The sequence below is a fragment of the Gymnogyps californianus genome, chromosome 1, assembly GCF_018139145.2.
Source record: "Gymnogyps californianus isolate 813 chromosome 1, ASM1813914v2, whole genome shotgun sequence".
In the NCBI taxonomy this organism is placed as follows: Eukaryota; Metazoa; Chordata; class Aves; order Accipitriformes; family Cathartidae; genus Gymnogyps; species Gymnogyps californianus.
Window position 1 is genome coordinate 9,489,708 of NC_059471.1, and position 21,615 is coordinate 9,511,322.

Here is a 21,615-nt window from a genome sequence, read left to right on the forward strand (position 1 = left end):
CCAATTACAGTATCTATTTTGTGAAGTGCCTTGCCTCCCTGTAAACTTGTCTCCTACCAATTTTGTCTCAGCTAATCAAGTAAAATAAAAAGAAGAGTATTTGGAATGACTGCACCACCTATTGTAACTCGTGTTTTGAAAATTTAGTTTGTTACATCATTAAATGATAAGATGCTGCAGACCAGCAACCACAATTAGGTTGAATGTGTTGGCCATGTTTCTCCACAACTCATTCACTGGCACAGTAGTTATCTGCCCATCTCACTGCAAACAGTATTTCTGCTTTAAAGCAATCCACTTCCATATTTGACCTTTGGTCTCTTTCGATATTTACAGGAAGGTTTTTCTTGCCTACACTGTTCCCTTTGGTGGTCGTCTCAGAGTTGCCATCTAGCAGATGGTATGGGTCCTTCTCACAAGCAGTGCTGATATTAGCACTGAGCCCTCTTCCTCACTTGGTAAATTATAGTCACTAAGACAGGATATCCCGTGTCCCCACATCAGTGGAAATACCTGCAGCATGAGTACCTCAGGGCACTATGGGATACCTGAAGCAACCTGAAGCATACCGATGCAGCTGGATTGCAGATTTCAGATGCCGATTCAGGTTTTTCACACCTCTAATTATTACATATTAACAGCACTGGAGGTCTAAATGCAGTTCTCTCAGCCAGGGTTTGGGTATTTTCAAGTTAAGTAAAAAGTCTACATGGGAGTTTAGGACTCAGGAAAGCCTGACAGTTAGTACATATATGAGATGTAGTAGTCCCCCACCCCTCGCAGCTGCTTTGCACTTACAAATATACTCAGGGGGCATACTATATCAAAGGTCAAAATACTTTTTTTGATAGAGTAGGCTGGGGGAAAAAGAAGACCACTCTAACTAGATATCCATGCTGCCAGTAGGCTTTCTCAGTCAAGCTCCAATGCACCTTAGGGCTGGGGAAAGAAAAGTTGGCACCTTCTGACAAATTCCAAGGATGACAAGTGCAGAAATTAAAATCCTAGCTAGGTATCTGCAGAAACAAAAGAGGAGGAGAGAAGCAGCTGACTAGAGTGCTGAAAAATATAGTTGGCAGCAGATCAATCAATCAAGACAAGGCCAGGCATATCACGATCCTCTCCAAAGGCAGCCCACTCAGGCTCTTCGGACTAGATTAAGTAGAGATGAAGAATTCAAAATGAAGAGAATGAGAAGAAAAAACAAAGGAGGACAAATCTCACAACAAATTCTACAGTTGCAATGAAGTAGTTAATCCTGCAATAAAAGGGGATCCTCAATATATAGTGAACATAAACACAAATATGCTATCTAATATGTAATAAACCTCCCAGAAAAATTTGCCATGTCTCACTGCTGACTCTTTTCTGTCTTAGGGTGCACACTGGGTAAGCAAAGTGACTTAGCCCAGTCACAAGCCCATCTTTTCTCTGGGAAACTCTCTTTCTAAGGAAATGTCTCTCACAGCTACACTTCCTTTAAGGAAAGATGCTCTCCATGAGCCTCACATCCTATACGGGCCAGTGAATGTGCCTATAGGAGTAGGTTTCCTTCAGGGCAGCTCCATGAAGCAAGTAATTACTGGTTTGGGGGTCTCTAAAATATCTTTGCTTGAACTTAGCTGCCAGGAAGCCTAGAAAGAAATTCTCTAAATATTGCTCTGACAGTTGAGGAGTGAGGTCTGCAAGATAATGATAAGGCAACTTCAGATGGCTTCCAGGTGTTCCGTGATGGTCAGACAAGACCATTTCCTCAGGCAGACAGTCTCTTATCTGGAAAGGCATATAGACAACTGGCAAGGCCAAAAGGGAAAGAAAGAATACCTGACGCATGCTAGAGTGAACCATACACGGTTGCAATAAAATGGCAAATTAAGGATGAGATCACCCAACTTCGAGAAGCAATTTCTGAAGTCAACATAAGCCTATAGATGAGTCTGCATATAGATTCACGGGCAGAAGCTTATCAAGCTACCAGAGAATATACTGGATTACATCATAGATGAGCTCAATGCAGCCCTGACCATCTTGACCTCTTCATTGTTGTATTGAGTTTGTGTAGACAGGTTTTGGTAGCGAGGGGGCTGCAGGGGTGGCTTCTGTGAGAAGCTGCCAGAAGCTTCCCTTATGTCTGATAGAGCCAATGCCAGCTGGCTCCAAGACAGACCCACTGCTGGCCAAGGCTGAGCCCATCAGCAATGGTGGTAGCGCCTCTGGGATAACATATTTAAGAAGGGGAAAAAGTTACTGTGCAGCAGTAATTGCAGCCGGAGAGAGGAGTGAGAATATGAGAGAAACAACTCTGCAGACACCAAGGTCAGTGAAGAAGGAGGGGGAGGAGGTGCTCAAGGCTCCGGAGCAGAGATTCCCCTGCAGCCCGTGGGGAAGACCATGGTGAGGCAGGCTGTCCCCCTGCAGCCCATGAAGGTCCACGGTGGAGCAGATATCCACCTGCAGCCCATGGAGGACCCCACGCCAGAGCAGGTGGATGCCTGAAGAAGGCTGTGACCCCATGGGAAGCCCACGCTGGAGCAGGCTCCTGGCAGGACCTGTGAACCCGTGAAGAGAGGAGCCCACACTGGAACAGGTTTGCTGGCAGGGCTTGTGACCCCGCGGGGGACCCACGCTGGAGCAGTCTGTTCCTGAAGGACTGCACCCCGTGGAAGGGACCCACGCTGGAGCAGTTCATGGAGGACTGTCTCCCATGGGAAGGACCCCATGCTGGAGCAGGGGAAGAGTGTGAGGAGTCCTCCCCCTGAGGAGGAAGGAGCGGCAGAGAAAACGTGTGATGAACTGACCGCAATCCCCATTCCCGTCCCCCTGCACCACTGGGGGGAGGAGGTAGAGAATTCAGGAGTAAAGTTAAGCCTGGGAAGAAGGGAGGGGTGGGGGGAAGGTGTTTTTAAGATTTGGTTTTATTTCTCATTACCCTACTCTGATTTGACTGGTCACAAATTAAATTACTTTTTTTCCTCAAGTCGAGTCTGGTTTGCCCGTGACGGTAATTGCTGAGTGATCTCCCTGTCCTTATCTTGACCCAAGAGCCTTTCGTCATATTTTCTCTCCCCTGTCCAGCTTAGGAGGGGGAGTGACAGAGTGGCTTTGGTGGGCACCTGGCATCCAGCCAGGGTCAACCCACCACAATTGTTTTTCCCTGAATATGATCCAACTTCTTATTTCAAGTTCTGGTTTTTAGAGTGAACGGCCCATTATTGTCTGCAGTGTTCCAATTTCAGTCCTGCCAAGGCTCTATATAAGGGCATCATTATTCATAGGTGGTAGTGTCATTATTACTACCCTTCTAGACATACAAAGACGCTTCTGTAGAGCCCTCTGGCCTTTTGGGTTATTCAAAATAAAGAATTTTTCATCCCTTGAATTTTTAAATTCTTTCAAGCTCTTGCCTTTCTATGTGCTGTAAGAGTATCCATGATAACAGAAAGAGTCTTATTTTTAGCATTTCTATGAGTTTTAAGAAGCTGAGAGAGAACAGGTGACCCCGAACAAGACAGATGAGCAAGTGACTTGGTGAGAGACGGAGAGACACGGGACTAGTGTTTAAGTATTTAAAATATATAATTCCTCTCATAACCCTTCCCACCCTTACTTTTCATAAATATCCTGAGGGTTACAACCCACTGGGTACAAAACACTGCTGTAGGGCAAGGTGACTATAAGGCACTGAAGAGAACAGAGGCTGGACATCACAGCAGAATACATCTGGCACAGAGTCACGGTCTAAGCTGAAGGAGCTTCTCCTGTAGGTCCAGTACCAGTTCCTATTGACCAGGCCCCCTGAAGTTGCTCTGTGTATATGCAAAGAAAGCCCACTGCGTGTGACTGGTCTTGTCATTCTAGAGAGACACAGCAAATCTTGACTTGTGAGATTCTTGCATAAAATCAGCGTCCTGCAGCTCCACGCTGGTCAAGCTGATCCCTGTCATGTTCGTTGTCATTGTGAAATGCAGATCACAGGACTGTGCCTCAGGTCTGACCTCAAATGCCAGTTTTGATCAGTCAGAGAGGAAAAGAAGTCCAGCATTTTAATCACATCTCCCTCATGCTGATCCACTGTCATTTCCAGAATGTCATTTACATCCTCAGCTATGCTCTTCCTTTTGGTGAAACCAGGTAGCAACACCTTCTCAGACCTCCCCTCCACAAGATCAGGAACGCTTAATTTAATAGGTTTAATATTCTGATACATGCAGACAAAAGGCTGTTAAAAAGTGCTAAGTATGATCCTAACATTTCCCCCACCTCATGTCACTGTTTCTTCTTTGATGATGATAATTTCTGTCTTGGTGAACTGTCTGACATTTCTGCCTATTCCAAATCATCTTCCTTTTCTTCTACCCACCTCCTGAAATTTGCCAGATCATTCAGAAATTTCAATCCATCTGCTCTGAAATATAGTATCCTCCCTGGTCCAATATCATCTGAGGATTTAATTAACTTGGTGTTTACATCTCCCTCCTTGTCATTCATTATTTGATATATTGAAAAGAACAAGTCCCAAGATGAATTGCTGCATATTTGATACCTCACCCCTTTTAAAACTGTCTGCTTAAGAACTATTTGCTGCTTGCCACCTGTCAGCACTGACTTTTTCTTTTTTCTTTTTAATACACTGTGCTGTATTCTTATTTAGACAATACTTTGCTAAATTCTCTATAGAAAAAAAAAAAAAAAAAAGATTCCAGGACAAAACAAATGCCACTGAATTCCATGACATTAGGATTTAGCTCTGCAGGACTGAAAGATATATTATCAAGCAGATATCCACTATACAAGTGGATATAAATACCAAGTCTACTTTTATCCTGCTGTGGTACCTGTATTTGCAAGTAAATACACCAGGACACAGACAGTATACAATGGATGAAATCCCAGTGCTCTAGGTTCTGTGTTATCTACCCAACCTCATTGTTTGAAGAGCTCACTCTGTATCCATCAGCTGTGATCAGTGGTTTAGGTGTTCCACATACCATTTACTTCCTTTCTGTTTAAGGGTTGCCTTAACAATTGTGATTTAAACAAATTGTAAAATAAAAATTGGACTGACAAGTGAATACTTTCTGGTTGTTCCTTTCTAAGATTCTGAAAACTGCATTTATGTTTTTCCTAATGGTTGCATTCATCAACCATTTGCTAAACCTCCACCACATGTTTCTAATGTTGTTACCGCTGCATCTGTTGTGGCAGTGCCCAAAGGTCCTTAATCAAAAGCTACTTTCCCCCTTGGGGTAGGAACTTTATAAAGAGCACAAAGAGGAAGGATGAATGCAGCAGCTTGGGTGCTGTGCTGGGATCCAACTCGCTCTCTGCCATACCTTCATTAGGAGAACTTGGGCAAGTCAGTTGGACATAGTGTGACAGCATCTACCTGTTAGACAGGAATAGTTATATTTCTCAAACAGAGAAGAGCATTGCAACAATGATTTCATTAAAAGACTGTGAGGCCCATAGATACATCTATAATGGTGGTCATAAATCCCATCAATATATGGATCACAGTCCTTAATGAGCAAATAAAAGGAAGGACAACATCACACAAAGCAGTGTTTCTAGAGATTCATTGTTTTACTGTTTCCATCTGTGCAACTGATGGCTTTTATCTGCAGACCTGACTGACACACAGTTTAAAAAAGGGTAAGTGATAGCTTCACATCTCACTGAAGAAGTCTTGCCAAGACAAACAAGTGAGAGAAAGGGTAAAGATGACTGTGGATAAAGGCACCAGCCCTGTTATTTCCTTGTTAATTCTATTTCATCAGTTTGGTTAGCCTTACATGACCGTGTTCAAATACTTGAGTGCACAGGGTTTTTTTACCACCAGTGACCCAATGATAATAAAACCATACATGATTTAGAAGCACTTTTGATATATTTTTTTTCTGTGATCAAGTTTTATGGTGCAATGTCCCTTAAAATTTCATCCTCCAAGGGACCTTCAGTGCAGAGAAAAACAGACCCCAGACTCAGCAATATCAAGAGACCCTTTTTGTTTTTTAATAGATACTAAATATTTCAGTCATGAGTCTTCTCCTTGGACATCATAAGAAGGATGGAACAAGGGAACAAGCCAAATTTAATTGGCTCTTAATTGCCAAAACATTTCCACACAGTGCAGATGCTATTCACTGGTGCCAGAATTTGAGTGCAGGGCCAAATAACTAAGAACAAAGTTAATTCAGTGAGGGGGGTCCATCTGACCACGTACAGCTGGCATAGCCAATGCAGAGATAAACAGATTTCTTAAGCTCCAGTGATGCTCTTTAGAGTTGCTTGCAGCCAACCTGCTCTATTTTGCTATCAAATGACTTGAGACAGCCAGCTCAAATTCCGATAACCGCTGTTTGCACCAATCCCTTAAAGTGGATTCCTTAATTGTAGTGCAAATCTGCACCAAGAAAAAGAAAAGTTAACCACCAACCACTACACAGCTAGTTACTGCCATCTAATAACATGAAGGCAAAATGCATGTAGACACACACACAAAAATGCATTCAAACAGCAAAGCACTGCTGCAGATGGGGCAGTGAAAGCTAGAAAAGTTCCCCATCTCAGAAGCGCTGCTTGTGCTGACTCTGAAAGAGGGAAGCAGGGGCTGAGCCCCAGGGGACAGCCCTTCTGCTGCACTTAGAGCTTGGAATTAGATGCTCAAGTGCATGTTAATGGCACCATGGGTGAAAGAAGCCTTGGAGACGCCGAACTCACAGTCTGTTTTCTCCTGGGGACACAGCAATCTGCAAATAAATTAGCAAGACATTCCTTAAACCCTCCTCCCCAACACAAGACAGAAGGACCTCAAGTTGTCCATCAATACTAGCATCGCTTGCCTGTCACAGAAGAGCAGTGCCCAGAGGCTCTCATTACAATCAGAGCCCTATGCAGCTGAACAAGCTCATTATATTTTGCTCTGCTGATGCCATAAGGTAAACCTGTTCTTTTGAATTAAAGTATCTTTCTCCATGTAACGTGTGGACTGTGCACAAAACAGAAAGCTACATCTGTCTTTTCTTCCTTCCTGTGCTCCTTCCCTCCCTCCCTCCCTCCCTCCCTCCCTCCATCCTCCTGTTCAGACCACACAATATTCAGCATCACTGCTCCCTTCCAAGCTGTTCAGAAACCAAACTTATCTTAGAGTTTTTCCTTTTTCTTCAGCTCTCCAGCAAGTTTGACATATGTGAGCTGAAGCAAAATTTCATGTCATCTCCTTGAAACAAAACAGGGCTGACAGAGAGGCTGGCATGTAATGATTGTCCTTCACAGAAAGTTTGCTCTTTATGGACGGAAAGCAGCATAGCATTTCACTTGGACATAACTGAAATGTGTAACCAATGACTTTTACACTCTTCAGATCAGCTGTGATCCTTAGGGACAGCAGCCCCTGCCCTTCCCACTCAGAAACGCTGGCACAGCCACTGAATTGCCTACTGTATCACCCTAACTAATGGATTTTGGTACTTTCTAGTTTTTCTTGCAGCTTATACTAAAAAATTATGGAAAGCCTGAGTTCGGTTCACAACTCTGCCACATTTTATCTTATACCAGCTTAAACGAAATGCCAATTTCCTAGATTTGCGCAAAACGAGTGGGATCTCTCCAACACATTTCAAACTCTTACTGATGAAGCAATTAGCTGAAATCCTGGAACTGCTTCCCTTGAAAACTGCAGTGGCAGGAGATACTCTTGGTATATTATTAAGATCATAGAGTTTCATCTTCACACTGCCCAAATGCCCAGAACATCAGGTTTATGACTCCTTCACAAGACAACATTACATCTACATGATTTGCCTCATCCAAGTTGAAAACACAGCTGGGGATGAAGCACAAGAAAATGTATGGCACAGTTCTGCCACCATTTCTTTGGCCTTGCTCTGGTAATAATAGTACCATGTGATGCAGAAATTGTCACCAACCACTTCCATTGCTCTGTTTTCCCTAACAACATAAAAAGTATGGTACAAAAAATAAACTACAAATAGCCTTCAAAGTCTTTTGAGAGAGGATGCAAATACCTTTATTCTGGAGAAAACACTGGTGGAAATAAATGCCCATATTTCAAATATTGTTTAGGAAGCTGCAGCTATCCATGCAAAAAAGCACAATTTGATCTATTTTAAGACCTTCAGAATTGGTTTAGCAGATGGAAATCAATATAAGAAAGAAATTCAATCTTTTATGGTGATTTGTCTAAAAGAGGAAGTAATTCTACCTTAAACATTCCAATATTAGAAATCATCAACAGTAATGTATCTAAAAAACTATTTTAAGCCTTAAAGACATGGTATACAGTGAAGGGAAATACAAAGCTATAATATCCTTAGGTAACATCACAATGCACCATGCAGAGGAAAGCAAGACCCCAGTCCTCAGAAGTGCTCAGACATTTGGCTTTCGTTAGACACTTTTGAGTACTTCTTGAAACCAGAGAGGATACAGAAAACACTTACACTGACAACTGTATAGGTTGTAGCATAGGTTACCGTTTCCATACTGGTCAAGCGGATTTGGGGTAGGAGGACTGACCTTGCTGCCATGTGGTTTTTTGGAGTATGCAGCAATTTTGCCTTATACAAGCTCCCAGAGGAACGAGGAAAGTTCCTTGCAGAGTTTGGTTCTAAATGAGTTTCAACCATACACAAACTTAATTTAAACCTCATATTACAAAGATACCTTGACAGCAATGGATAATTAAGTCATAAGGCAAAGTGAAAAGCTATTAGGCTCTAAAGCAAATTATTTTAGTATCTTTTCTTTCTGGTCGGTGCCTATAACACAGCTTCTCTCATTGCTTTGCGGGGAGAAACAAAAATCACTACACTCCTGATACCAAAGAAAAGCATTGCTAGTAACCTCACTCAACACATGTAATGTCTCACTTTAGGTGCAGATGCTTAGACTGGTAATTTTCTGACAAATCTGTAACCCACAAAATTCTTCTATTAAAAAACAACACCCAGGAACTCTGAATCTCACCCAATTTATCTTCACCATCCAACAACTCAGTACATATCTTCTATTCAAACAGCTTTTGTGTTAGTACTTATCTACTTTAGTCCCCAATTCTGCTCATGAACAGCCTTAGCTAGCTGATTAGGCAACACTCAGAAAGGATTTGGCAGCTAATGTCATGGGCCGTCGCTGTTCTGCAGCTGCTAACAATGTTTTCCAGCTGCTAGCTGTCTGGCCGTTCAAAAGAACTTGTGATTCTTACAAATCACTTGACTTGGTCATAGAAGAACTTTCCTTGGGGCTAGGCTTGGCCTACTGCGCACAATCTCCCAGCAGCCAACTCCCGTCCCCATGACTGAGGATAATTAACATCTGCAATAACATAGTATAGGATGGGATGGATTTTCTACCACTGCTAGTTTTTAAGACTTGATAGTTACTTCTGAGCTAAGCTCTAGCCTAGATGCTGAGACATCTTCCTCCATGAAACGGGGCTGATGTACGTGTTTCCTTGAGGATGCTCAATTCAGGGTGGTCCCGTTGGCATCCCACAGCCCATATCTCTTATCCATTTCTCCCAGAGACAGGGGACGGCTGTTAGATCAACGTGGGCCTCTTGCTGCCCCTGATTATCACCAAGAGCTTAAAGCTCAACTTGCTGCATGAAAAAGAAATGTGAAGTGTCTCCCTCACGTACACTAAAGAGCCTGGCATTCAGAATTGAACCACTCCACCAGTGCCACCCACCAAAACGTTGCTAAAACTGAAATCTAGGCTCATGTCCTGAAGAGAACAAGCCATCCTTGCCCATTTTATGCAAAACTAGAGCATCATAACTGCCTCCTTTGGCTTGAAGGTTCGTGCTCCCCTCTGCTCTTACACAGAGCATACACTTGCTCTGCTACCCAGGGGCAGCAGCAGTGTATGCTGCTTTCTGCGGTATTAAACAGCATGAAGAGGGACTTGTGGTACAGCTGAGACATGTATCTAACAGTTTACCTGTTTCTTCAAACCATGTTTGTGGAAAGGCCAGAACAGCAATGAGTGTTGCTAAATTTCTGCCCTCCTTTGAGACCAGGAAATACAGTTTTTGCTTGTTTACATGAAATACAAAGAACAATGTGGTAGGCAACTCCTTTCTCCCTCCCAGTTTCTTTCACATGTTTAGGGGCATAATATTGTCCATTTTCCCCTTTATTATAGTTGGAATCTTTCTTTTCTCCCTTTTTCACCAAGACTTACCTACAAAACACCAACAAAAGATGCTGCCTCCTTTAACAGGTTCTATGAAAGAAAACAGCCTCCATGGTCCCTCACTGAAAACATGGGGCCAAAAACTAAATTGCTAACATCCAGGTAGGCGTATAGGAGTGAATGAACGATGCTGTTCCCTCTTATCCATAGAGTCAAGGAGGAAGTCACTACTGTCAACAGCCACAACTCTTCAGCACTTGTTTTTCTTCTTCAAGAGCCTGGTGCTTGGATTTCTGTAACTGTGGTAATTGTAAAAATATTTTTAAACTAATATAAGCTATTATTTTTAAAACTACGATAAAACTGGATATAAGGGCAGAAGGGATCATTGTAACTCTCTCTTGCATAATGAATCAAAGAACTTTACTAATACTTTCTGCATCAAACTACTATAACTTCTGTTTGAGCTATTTAAAAAAACATCCTTCAAGACATGTGCAGACAATTCCCCACAGTCTCACACTGCTGCTCAGTAGTAGGCAGGTATATATCAATTAAATCAACAGGCTTTATCAAGAACTATGCTCATGCTCTCAAATAGCAGAATGAAAACAAGCTGTAATGTTTTGTCTTATACCACTCACTTTGAACAAAGCAATGATTTCATCTCCCAAATATTTTGAAAGATTTAGGCATCTTTTATTTTCAGTCAGCCCTTTCCCTTTCTCAATTGGGAGTATTGCAATGTTTTGCACAAAACAGTTCATGACTGCTAATGAGCCACAACTATGCTATGATAAACAGAGCTAAGTTAAACTTGCATTCTAGATTGCTTGGTACTTAAAAGAGAATATATATGCACATGGAAGTTCAATTTTGCATGTATGTTGCTGCATAGATCCCTCAGAGGATACAGGTTTTTCCCCACATCTCTCTACATCTGAAAGATTTTGTACATATTTTTTCAAAGTTTCTTAGATTTCAGGTCTGAGCCCTGTTGAAGTTAGGAGCAAAATTCCCCTTGACTTTAAGGGGACTGGTTCACTCTGTGTTGTCGGTACTGGAACTTGAGGCCTTTGGAAACAGAACAAAAGTGTCTTTATTTTGCACTAGAAGTTACTGGGGCTTTGTACTGATACTCTAAACAAATATAGCCTCTGTCTCAAGGAATTTATGACCCACATTTGAGTTTCATGTGCAGTCCTAAATATTTCAAGATATTGACTTGCTCTTGTTTGATATTATGCGGATGTGTCGGCACAAGTCTTTGTAGGATCTGAGCCCAAACGTGTAGTGCATAGTATGAATTACTGTCCTCTTTCTTCCTGTTTTTATTGTGGTTTCAACAAAATCTAGATCAATACTTGCATTTTCAGTGACATGATTACTCCTGTAACATGATTGTTGTTTTTTATAAACAGCTACCAGCCTTTACCCCATTGCCACTGCTGTTCTTACCATTTGGTAAAAACCCAAATGACAGGAAAACGCCCTTTACTTACAGTGGAGGTTTTATTGTCATGGAGCTCAACCCTGCACTGGTCTGCAAACTCTACAGGATAACCCGATATCACAGCAAGGCACATTAAAAAAAAGAAGAAAAAAGAGTGAAAAATAAGAGACAAAATCCCAAACCACTAAAAAACCCTATAAACATTCTTCTCTATAAACAGCTTGAGTTTCTTTTAAATGTCATTACAGATTCCTTATGCAGGTATCTCTTTTTTTATCAAGTAATCAAAATTCTCTGAGACTCAGGTTTTCTGAGGGCTCAGTGCTGCTGGCGAGATAGTTAGCTTTTAGCCTGCATTTTTTAAATAAATCTTGGAGCGCTTCAAAACCAGTAATTTTCATGCTTAATGTACAATGCTACACAAAGCATTTAAAGTGCTTGTGTGGGCACTTCTGAAAGGCTCCTTCACTTGGCACTTTCCCATCTGATTTCAGCAATATGGGCAGGACACGTGTTTTTGCAGTGGAAAACAGGATAGATGTTATTTTAGATGAGAGAGCCAATTGCACACAACTGAAAGGACTGTTGAAGACCTGATTTCTATTTCTGGCCTTGTCCCCAGGAGAATTGTCCCTGGGTGACACTGGTAACTCACATCAGAGTCCCAAGCCTCAGTTTCTCCTCCGTAACAAGAGAACATCTTTTGTAAAGCACTTCACAGAAAGCCTTTTATAGAAAATCACTCCGTGAAAGTTCTCCACCTCTTTTTAAAATTAAAAATCTCTTTGCCTTTACAATGAAGACTGAGTGATGAATGCCTAGGTCACGATTTTTCCCTTTGTTGAACACCAAGGAAGATGTTGCCTTTGTTTCTAATGCGAACTGAATTGGGTTTCTAGGCCACGATCCTGCTAGCTGCTGTCATGCGTGCTTAAATCTGGGATTCAGGGGGAATGGCAGCAGATGCACTGTCTGAGCATCGTCACTTCCAGAAGCCACAACTCGCTACTTTCTCTAGTTAGACACAAATTATTTTCCTCTAAAAAGAAAAACGTTCTCAAGACAGTTACAAATAAGATACAAGTTTTATTCCTGGGGTATTATTTATGAAATATTATCAGTTTCTTGGCTCGGATCTCAAGCTGTAGTAAATTGGCATGGATCCATTACAGATCCATTATCATTAAAATGAGTAGCAATTGGGAACCAGATGGTACAATGGTTTAGGGCACTAACTTTCTGCCGCCTATTTGTCTAGACTACTCCATGATGAGAATTGAATAACACCATTTGACTTTGTTGGAGCTGAAACTTTCAGCAGCTTTTCAAAGATGACCTTCAAAAATATGTATTTGAAGATACATATATATATATAAAAATCAAGATCCTGTATTTTCTGTCTTTTTGTGACATGAAAATGACCAGTATTTTAGTACATACACAAGAAGTCTACCTTAATTTACTAAGAATATATGCCAAAGAGAAGTTTGTAAGTTTATGACTGATGGAAAGTAAATGTTTTTGGAATACTCTGTTATTTCATTATACCTGCTAGGTTCTAAGTTAATTTTTTTTCACCGAAGTTCAACACTTTGTCACTCCATTTAAATAATAAGATAGTGCTCAGTTTACATTGTCTCCCTATTTGACTACAAAGAAGTGCTGTTATTTCTCTATATGCACATTATCGAAACAGTTACCAAAATACTTTCTTAATTCCTGCCCATGTTTAAAAAAAAAAAAAAAAAAAAGAAAACTTTGGAAAAGTCCTAAAAAGAAAAACCAAATTATTAGAGAGAGATCTTTTAAGTAAGCCTTACACTGCAAGAAAGTTTTATTTATTTAATTTGTGCAAGAGAAGGGTAAGTTTTTAAATGACCTCCAACCTCTTGTATGGAGGTGTCATTTCAGATGGTACAGGACTTTCTTGTTTAGCAGAAAATGGTATATTGAGATGGCAGAGACTGGAAACTGAAGTTAAAGAAATTAATGTTATACATACTTGAAGTAATTGACAATTGAAACAAGCTGATCTAAAGGCTTGTGAATTTTCCATTTTTTAACATCTCAATTTAAAGACTGGATGTCTTTCTAAATTCATGCTTCGCTTGAACCAGAAGCTTGCTGCAGGGATTATCGGGTAATGCTCTATGGCTTATGTTAAGAAGGGACTCAAATTAGCTGGAACATAACAGCTCCTTCTGTTCTTAAAATCTGTGAATCATCCAAGAACTTTTCCACCAAACCCACAGAAGATAAGAATGAAGACTGCAAATATTTCTGAAGGGGAAAAAAAAAGAAGCAAATAATCCCCCTAAAAAACCCACATACGTATTTGAGGATTTCAGCACTTGAAAATATAAAGCACAGCTGAACTGTCAAGTCACTGGTATAGAGAGAAATTTGCTAAAAAGCTGTAACGCCAGTAGCATTTCTGGCGTATCCCTCTCAAATGCTGTTTCGTGCAGTGTCAGCCTCTCTCCTGCCTGCCTTTTTCACCCACCAACCTAATTTCTCACTCTGGCACTTCCTTTATCACTTCCCTTATCATTCTGTTCTTTTGGTGTTTTTTTTTTCTTTTGACATTATCAGGCCCAGCTACAAGAGATACTTCTCTCTGGTGTTGCAAGGCAATCGCGCATCCTTCCCTTGCACACACAGCACAGGCAGTCAGGAGCAGAGTGGAGTCAGCAGGAAAAGACCAAAAGACCCTGGTGGGACAGAGGGACCTAGGACTCAGCTGCTAGCACCAACCGCCCCGTCACATGCCGACCCCTACAGCCCAATTAATGAGCATAATAGTGTCTTCTTCGAGAGCAATCCTCTGTAGCCTGTGTCAGCACTTCAGCAGTTCTTGCATTTTATGAGTGAATCCATGTGGTAAAACGGTAGGAACCTCATGAGTGAAGCAGGCAACCAAGGAAAGCATAAGCTTGATACCAATGTGAGGAAAGCTCCTGCAGAAATGTGCTGAGAGTGAAACTCTGAAAAGTTTTTCATGAGATACAGGAGCCCTAACGCTCATTGTCAAAGTAATGAGTCAGGATAAGACTCAGTGCAACAAGTTTGGTTTGTTGACAGGCCTGATTGTGTTGGCATAACTCACCTCGCTGACTTCAGCACGCTCATGAAGTGAGGGAGAGAAGGAACAAGCTGCAAGTATGTCTGTGATTTGGTTCGCGTGCAGAGGCTCTTCCCATGCGGGTACCCTTGGAGGCAGCTATGCACCCCAACCCATTTGGCTGCCTACAGCTGCAGGTTTATTCTTAGTTTCAGGAATGCAAATCCTCACGGACACGGCGATGGCTTCATGTCAGCTAGGAGACAGATTTTCTCCTCAAAACATTTCTCTCTGTGGATGGGTGGGTTTCCTGATGAGGTGGATGAGAGGGGGTCTAGTGACATCTGATTTCTGAACCATGCATTTCATCCTCTGACAGTCACTTGAGGTATCAAAAAGACTTACCTGGATTAGAATGGTCTTGCTAGTTCAGTAACCTGTAACTACGTGCAGTGCAATGTGTTTCATTAAGAAACTCTACTGTAGGCATTTATGGGAGAACATAATTCCATATTCCTTCCCCAATAACTACAATTTTTCCAAGACACAGTTACATTGTCATGTGAGTGAAGCATAAGATAAAGCCAAGCTCCTTCTGCTCTGCAACCTTGTAAAGAACAGTGAGAGGACACATACTGCAGGTTGGGCTGACTGGATGGAAGCTGTACCGATGTGCTGGCATAGTACTGCATCTCAGCCCACAGGCCACGATGAGAACCGGTGCTCATGATGACACACTACTTGTGGACGCACAGTGGTAAGTCAAGGAAGTCAAGGTGATGTGCTGTGTGGCTTTACAAGCCTTAATCTTTGTAAACTCAGGCCTCTCTATAATCTCCATGTGCCAGAGTAGGTATTTGCTCCTTGGCTAAGCCAAGACCAGCAGAATAAACTCAGGCAAACACAAGGACCATAAAAAGATCCTGTATTTCTCCCTTCATCAACCAGGAGTGCAAAGCATGTTTCTTTGACACATTTACCCCAGCAAATCCAGAACAATGTGCATGTGTATTCTAGAAAACTTCTTCCAGCCATTCCAGTGCACAGACATCTTCCCTGAGAACAAACACGTACCCAAAATTATCCTGCTGTTCCCTGGGAAAGAGTTCAGGTCTTAATATAACAAATGTACAAGAACATAACTCAGGTCAGAACATCAAGGTTTCTATTTCTTTCAAAAATTGATGGATTATAGTTTGCTCATTTAGCCTTTAATATTTATTACTATGTCTCTGAATATCCTGAGAGATGCTGAACATCTTCCTATCCAATCTCCTTCCTTTGGACGTATGTCTCTTAAACATGTGCAAACGTTTGTCCTTTCTACCTACTAAGCCCTGCTTAGTCAAGCTATTCAGCTAAGTCATTACTAAAATTTCTCTTCTATTTTTAACCTTCCATATTCTTAGGATTTCCTTAAGCATTAGAAGCTCCAGCTTATGCCTCATGCCAATGTGTCATTAAAATTACCTTACTGCTCAGATCTTTATGTAGTACAACCAGCCATTGCTCAGCTGAAGTCAATGAAAGGACACTGATTTATGAGATCTGTCTGTTCATTATCTTCATTTCTGTTAACTGACCTTTCAATGAAAATGACCACAGGGAAGGGAAAAACATGACATGGGAATAAGACAAAATACATCATGAAGATGAACAGGTTTTCTACCTTGCTGCACGCCAAGTATTTCACTTGAAAGACAACCCCTAGGGAAATCAGGACATGTCAGTAGTCTTCAACCAGTTTCTAAATGAACTATAATAAATGATAAATTTCTGTAACAAGCAAGCAAATTTGCACCAATTAATGATGCTATAAACAGAAATCTATTGCTTTTAAGAACATATGCAAATTTCTCTTTCAGTTAGGTGCCAACGTTTGGCTGATTTTGTATATTAGAGGAATCAGTCAATCTTGCCAAGTAATGTGGGTGAAAACATGTATCATTTTGTGATGCAAGGCCACTATAACTTCAAATAGCAATAGAGCTCCATACTACAAGCTATTTGTTGTATGATCTTCAAAGAGCTGAAGCATCCATTGAACAGAAGACAACGGGCACTCATTCACCCATGAATCTGACAATGTGTAATATTGCTAGTAGACCGTACTTGCCAAGAATGCTAGCAATAAATTCAATGTAAGGAAATGGAAAGTCAGACACCTAAGGAATGATTTATATAGAAATAAGTCTGTTCTTTGAGGAAGGATGATAAACTAGTTTCTCAGACCGGTCTGACAGTGTCCATACCATAAGTGAAAACATCTAAGCCAAGCAAAGCATTCTACCGCCATGGAAAAATAACTGTTCCAGTGCTCCAAAGGGTGAGGAGAAAAGTAATAATTCATGGAAGTTCTAGTGAAACAAGTAGACCAGTCCATCTACACAAGGTGCCTCCCACAGTTTCATATATTATACCTCCACAGTGTTCCAGTAAAACAGTGACAATGGAAAATGCAATCAATAAACTCAGGGGGATAAAAACCTGTCTCCCTTGAAGTCAATGTAAAATGTCACCATTTTCAGAATCAGAATTTCAGCCTTGAGTGCTTTTATTTTCAAGTATTCACAGTGAGGAAGTGACTGGTTTTCAGCACTCAGCCCCTCTATTTGTTGCCTGCTCTTAAAAAAATTCGTATTATCGGATTTTAAGAGCTGTATTTAACACTTAGCTCCACTGGCTTCTTAAGCATTTCAGGAACCTGCTAACAATACTAATTAGAATAAATAACTTTGTTTATTTCCATCATCATTGCTGGATTGGCTCCAGACATATTTTCTTCTTTCTTCTCCCTCTGTCCATCCTGCACTAGCCTTCTTTCATTGCTCACTCTGGCCATGGTTAATGCAAGAGCTATTTCTTCTTCTTCTTTTGCCCCTTTGCTGCCTCTTTTCAAGACTTAGCTGAAAGTGACTGTTTCTTTTAACCAATATAACAACAAGGAACATTTATTATTTCATTCAGATATGTCACTTGGGAGAAGGAGAGGTTTTGTCCAGGATACTCAATACAAGCAAGACCTCCTAAACACACAACACTTACTCTTTTGGTTTGCCTGTACATATATCCCTAAAAAGGGCAGAAAAAAAATGTTTTCTAGTGCTTGCAGGCTTCCAGAGGGGAGCCTGTTAAAATCCAAGGGAATCTGTCACCATAAATGATGGAATCCCACAAGACAAGAGTGGAGATTAGCCTGACAAAACATCTGCCTATGTCAACACAGTGTCAAGTGAAACAAAGCTCCACCAGACACTGATCCAGGCAACTTAACGTCTGCACTCCGCCACCACCTACCCACGGACAGCTGGGCACGCTTGCAAAGCATGTCTGCTTCTCCCTGACACCGCTGAAAGACTGCAAAGCTCAGTGTAAGTGTGGCTCCCTGACAGCTCTGCCTTAGGACTTCACACCAAGAGCATGTACAGTGCTATAAATGGTTCACTCTCCCTCACTGCAAATAGATAAAGATTTTATTTCTCCCAAGAAGACAATCTTACTTACTTGGGATAGCGCCTCTGCTGAAAGATGGGCAGAATCTCTGTATCTTGATTTGAATGTAGAAGCAGTAAATCCCGAAATCTTTCTGTCAGGACAAAGAAAAAAAGAAGAAAAGAAAAAAAAAAGAAACCCAAACTGTGACTCTGCCTTATAAGTTCAGGCCACAAGTAAGCAAGCAGTAATATCAGTGAATTCTCTTCTCCAGCAATATTTGCCAGAGGACAAAGCTAAGTGTATAGGGAATAAAATCTATATATTCATACAAAACTGCTGCTAAGACTAGAAATCACTGTTTCCTGTAAACCCTTTTAATAATATTTTAAAATGTCATTTTTTTCATCCAATATTGAATTCTACTAGTGCTTACAAGTTTCTGAGGTCTGCATACAGGTCTTCTGGGTATCATACAGACAGCCATAAACAGTCCCTGCCTTGAAGAGCTTAGTCTAAACAGAAAGGAGGAGCAACTAAGAATTCACCAGTCACTCACAGAAAGGAGGAGCAACTAAGAATTCACCAGTCACTCAAGGATCACAGTAGACTAAACCAACATAGATTAATTAATTAATCTAAATTAAATTGCAGTACGAGTCCTTGGGTAACTGATTCATTGGTATTTTCAAGGATGGTTGGAAGACTGGATTGCTTTTTGTTCACTACTATATATTTTAAAAACTGCATTATAGGATCATCTGCAGTACGTAAGGTTTTTGTAACTTAGCTTCACTGACCACCAAGTGAAGGGGTGGTTGTGGCTTGTGTAGCTGCCTTTCTCTGATGCCTTTCTCTAGAGGTAGTTAGATGCAATACGTAAGTGGGATCTGTAGGAGCTTCTATCAGCATCAATTTCTCAGTTCCTGGAAGATGGGAACCTCCTCAAAGTTCACTCGATACCCAGATTCAGGGATAGAAGGGAATTTCCCACCCAGGTCAAATCCCCTTAGCAGACCCCGTAGCTCTCCATAACATAGGACATGCTCTGTTTCCTTCTTTCCTTCCATCACCTGCAACTTTTATTTAACCAGTCCTCCAGTGGCACAGAAACCTAGGACACTGGTGATGCCCTTCCCACCTTTGCATCTCCTACTCTTCCTGCAGTACCTTATAACTGTGGCTTGAAGTCTTCAGCTACAGGTTTTATCCTTCATTTGCTAAACCACAGTTTGTAGCCTGTGTTGTGTGTAGCAGCTGTAGCATGGGTTTCTCTAAACTAGCTATCTCTTCCACTTAAGTTTTTCATTCTGGGAATTGAACCTGAGGATGAGTGTAGTCCTTCCTCTCCTTATATCCCTATGTATCTCAAAATATCCTCTAACACTGGGTTTACAGATAAGGAAATAAAGGGACAGAAAATCAGTGGAGAAAAAATCTGAATCTCCCGACTTCAAAAAGGAACCATAGCAGCTTTCTTACTTCTTACAGGTTAGTATATGATGGTTTTCTTAACATTCAGTTTTATGTACTGTTATGTCATCATAACTAAACTCCATTAACTTGGATAAAATTCTGCTGTGTAGCCTCTAAAATGGAAAAAAAAAAAAAAACTCATACTTTATAAAGTTATAACACTTTGAAGAAAGCATAATAAATTCAGAAGAAGAACTGTTTTGTTAAGGGCTCAGTTTTAAAGGTCAATTGTCTCAGATGGTCTGATCTAGTCTTTCATCAGCTGGCTAAGATGTATTGCAAACATCTTGGAGAAGATATCAGGATCTGCCAGTGAAGAAACAAGGGCTGATACTTAGTATCTTCGTTCCTTTATTTCTACCCCTCTTCAGATTCCATTTTCAAAGAAAAACGCACTTGTACCTCCAAAATTCTTACCACATCTTCAAAATGTAACTTAGCTTTCCCTGTACCTAGCTAGGACAGAGACTGAATGTGGCCAACAACAACAAACGCAATGCTGTAAAGATGGAAGTGAAACTCAATGAGCACCTTTCAGGGAACAGCCTGCTCTTTGTCTTGGCAAAAAGCTTGCCATTACAGCTAGTTCTTGACCTCTTCTTCAATTTTTAGGAAGATACAGAGATTTGCTTTTTTCTCAGTCCTCTGGTACATGGCAATATGCTGTACACGGGCATGCCCTGTCATCCTTAAAGATGATACGCTATGATCTTCAAAAGCCACTGGACAAGAACTGAAAGGCTTCAGGAAGCTTTCACTGGTGCAAAATACCCACTCTGTATATGTTTCAGAGCGAGAACATTAACTTTCACCCCTACCTCAGAAATGTCCCAATGCAACTCAAGCTACTGGTGCATTTCTAGGAATTCTTTTTAAAAAGGCTGTATGAACAAGAGCCTTTGTGTGTGCCTGGTGGAGGAATGAGAGGAAGCTTTCAATGGCAAACACTGAACGATAGCACTTCCTTCCATGACTTGAGGGCTTTGACCTCCAGACCGTGGTGCGAGTCACCATGATTAAGGATTTGTCTTTGGGGTGGTCTGATGTATTTATTTTTTAGGGCCTATAATCAGGTGCAACAGCAATGCAAAGCATGGGGAGACATCTTTTTCTTCAGTTCAATACTGCACAACACCACATTACATGTAAGTGAGTGAGGCTGGTTTGGCAGACCTTGCAAAGGACCTGTGACTCTCTGGGAGAGACAAAACACTTCTCAGCGAGGGCACAGACATGTCTCGCTCCATTGTTCTGCCCAAGATGGACAGCACCCAGGCAGAGCGCCATATTCCATCCCTATCCCCTACTCCGTGACTCTTTTTCTTGTGCTGCTGCCCTTTCCCATTGATCTAGGCCACCTGGCTGCACTCCAGGACTCAATTCAACAAGCTGCGATCTTGAAAATATTTTGAATAGTAATGTGACAGGGCTGGCCAGTACTGGAGTGAAAGCAGCCAAGTTATGGCATCTGAAATTGGCCTAAACAGCTTTCCTACTGGATCTTGTTTTAGTTAAAGTCAGCTTTTATTTTTTTCCCTACACTATGGCAAATTTCCCAGGCAGATGTATTTTCTTTTCACCATACGACTTTACTCATTTTTCCATGGTAACATTTATGCTATATGGTAGCGTTCCACCTCATCTCAAATACATCCTACAGCTTCCTCCAGCACATGTAGCCTCCACGTCCTGTAAATCCTCTTCAGAGAAATGGCACACTGAACAGAAGCCTTTAGGATTAATTTGTCCCATAGGACCATTATGTACATGCTTCACCTTTCAGGTCTACAATATTCTCATATTACACATACGTGTGCACAGTACAAAAGTCACACTGGTGCAAATGACACTATTGCCTTTAAGGACTATCCAGCAAGGTGATGAGGAAGGTGACAAGAGCTTTGGCAGCTACTGACAGAACACAGGTACTTTTGGTGCTCTTACAAAAGTGAATATCAGAAGCCTACGCTTGACAAGAGAAGGCTTTTCAATTTGCAAGAAAAAAATCACAATGGTACCTTCTGAGGGGGGGGAA

The 21,615-nt window shown here is 41.3% G+C and overlaps 1 protein-coding gene across 2 annotated transcripts in view; it reads right to left on the reverse strand.

The window, feature by feature from the left end:
• NOX4 (NADPH oxidase 4) overlaps window positions 1–21,615 on the reverse strand; it is a 108,732-nt gene that overhangs the window by 18,293 nt on the left and 68,824 nt on the right. For both annotated transcript variants that reach the window (XM_050911032.1, XM_050911024.1), the window contains exon 13: window positions 18,177–18,258. In XM_050911032.1, coding sequence (XP_050766989.1) covers window positions 18,177–18,258 — 82 coding nt within the window. The remainder of the gene's footprint in view (window positions 1–18,176; window positions 18,259–21,615) is intronic.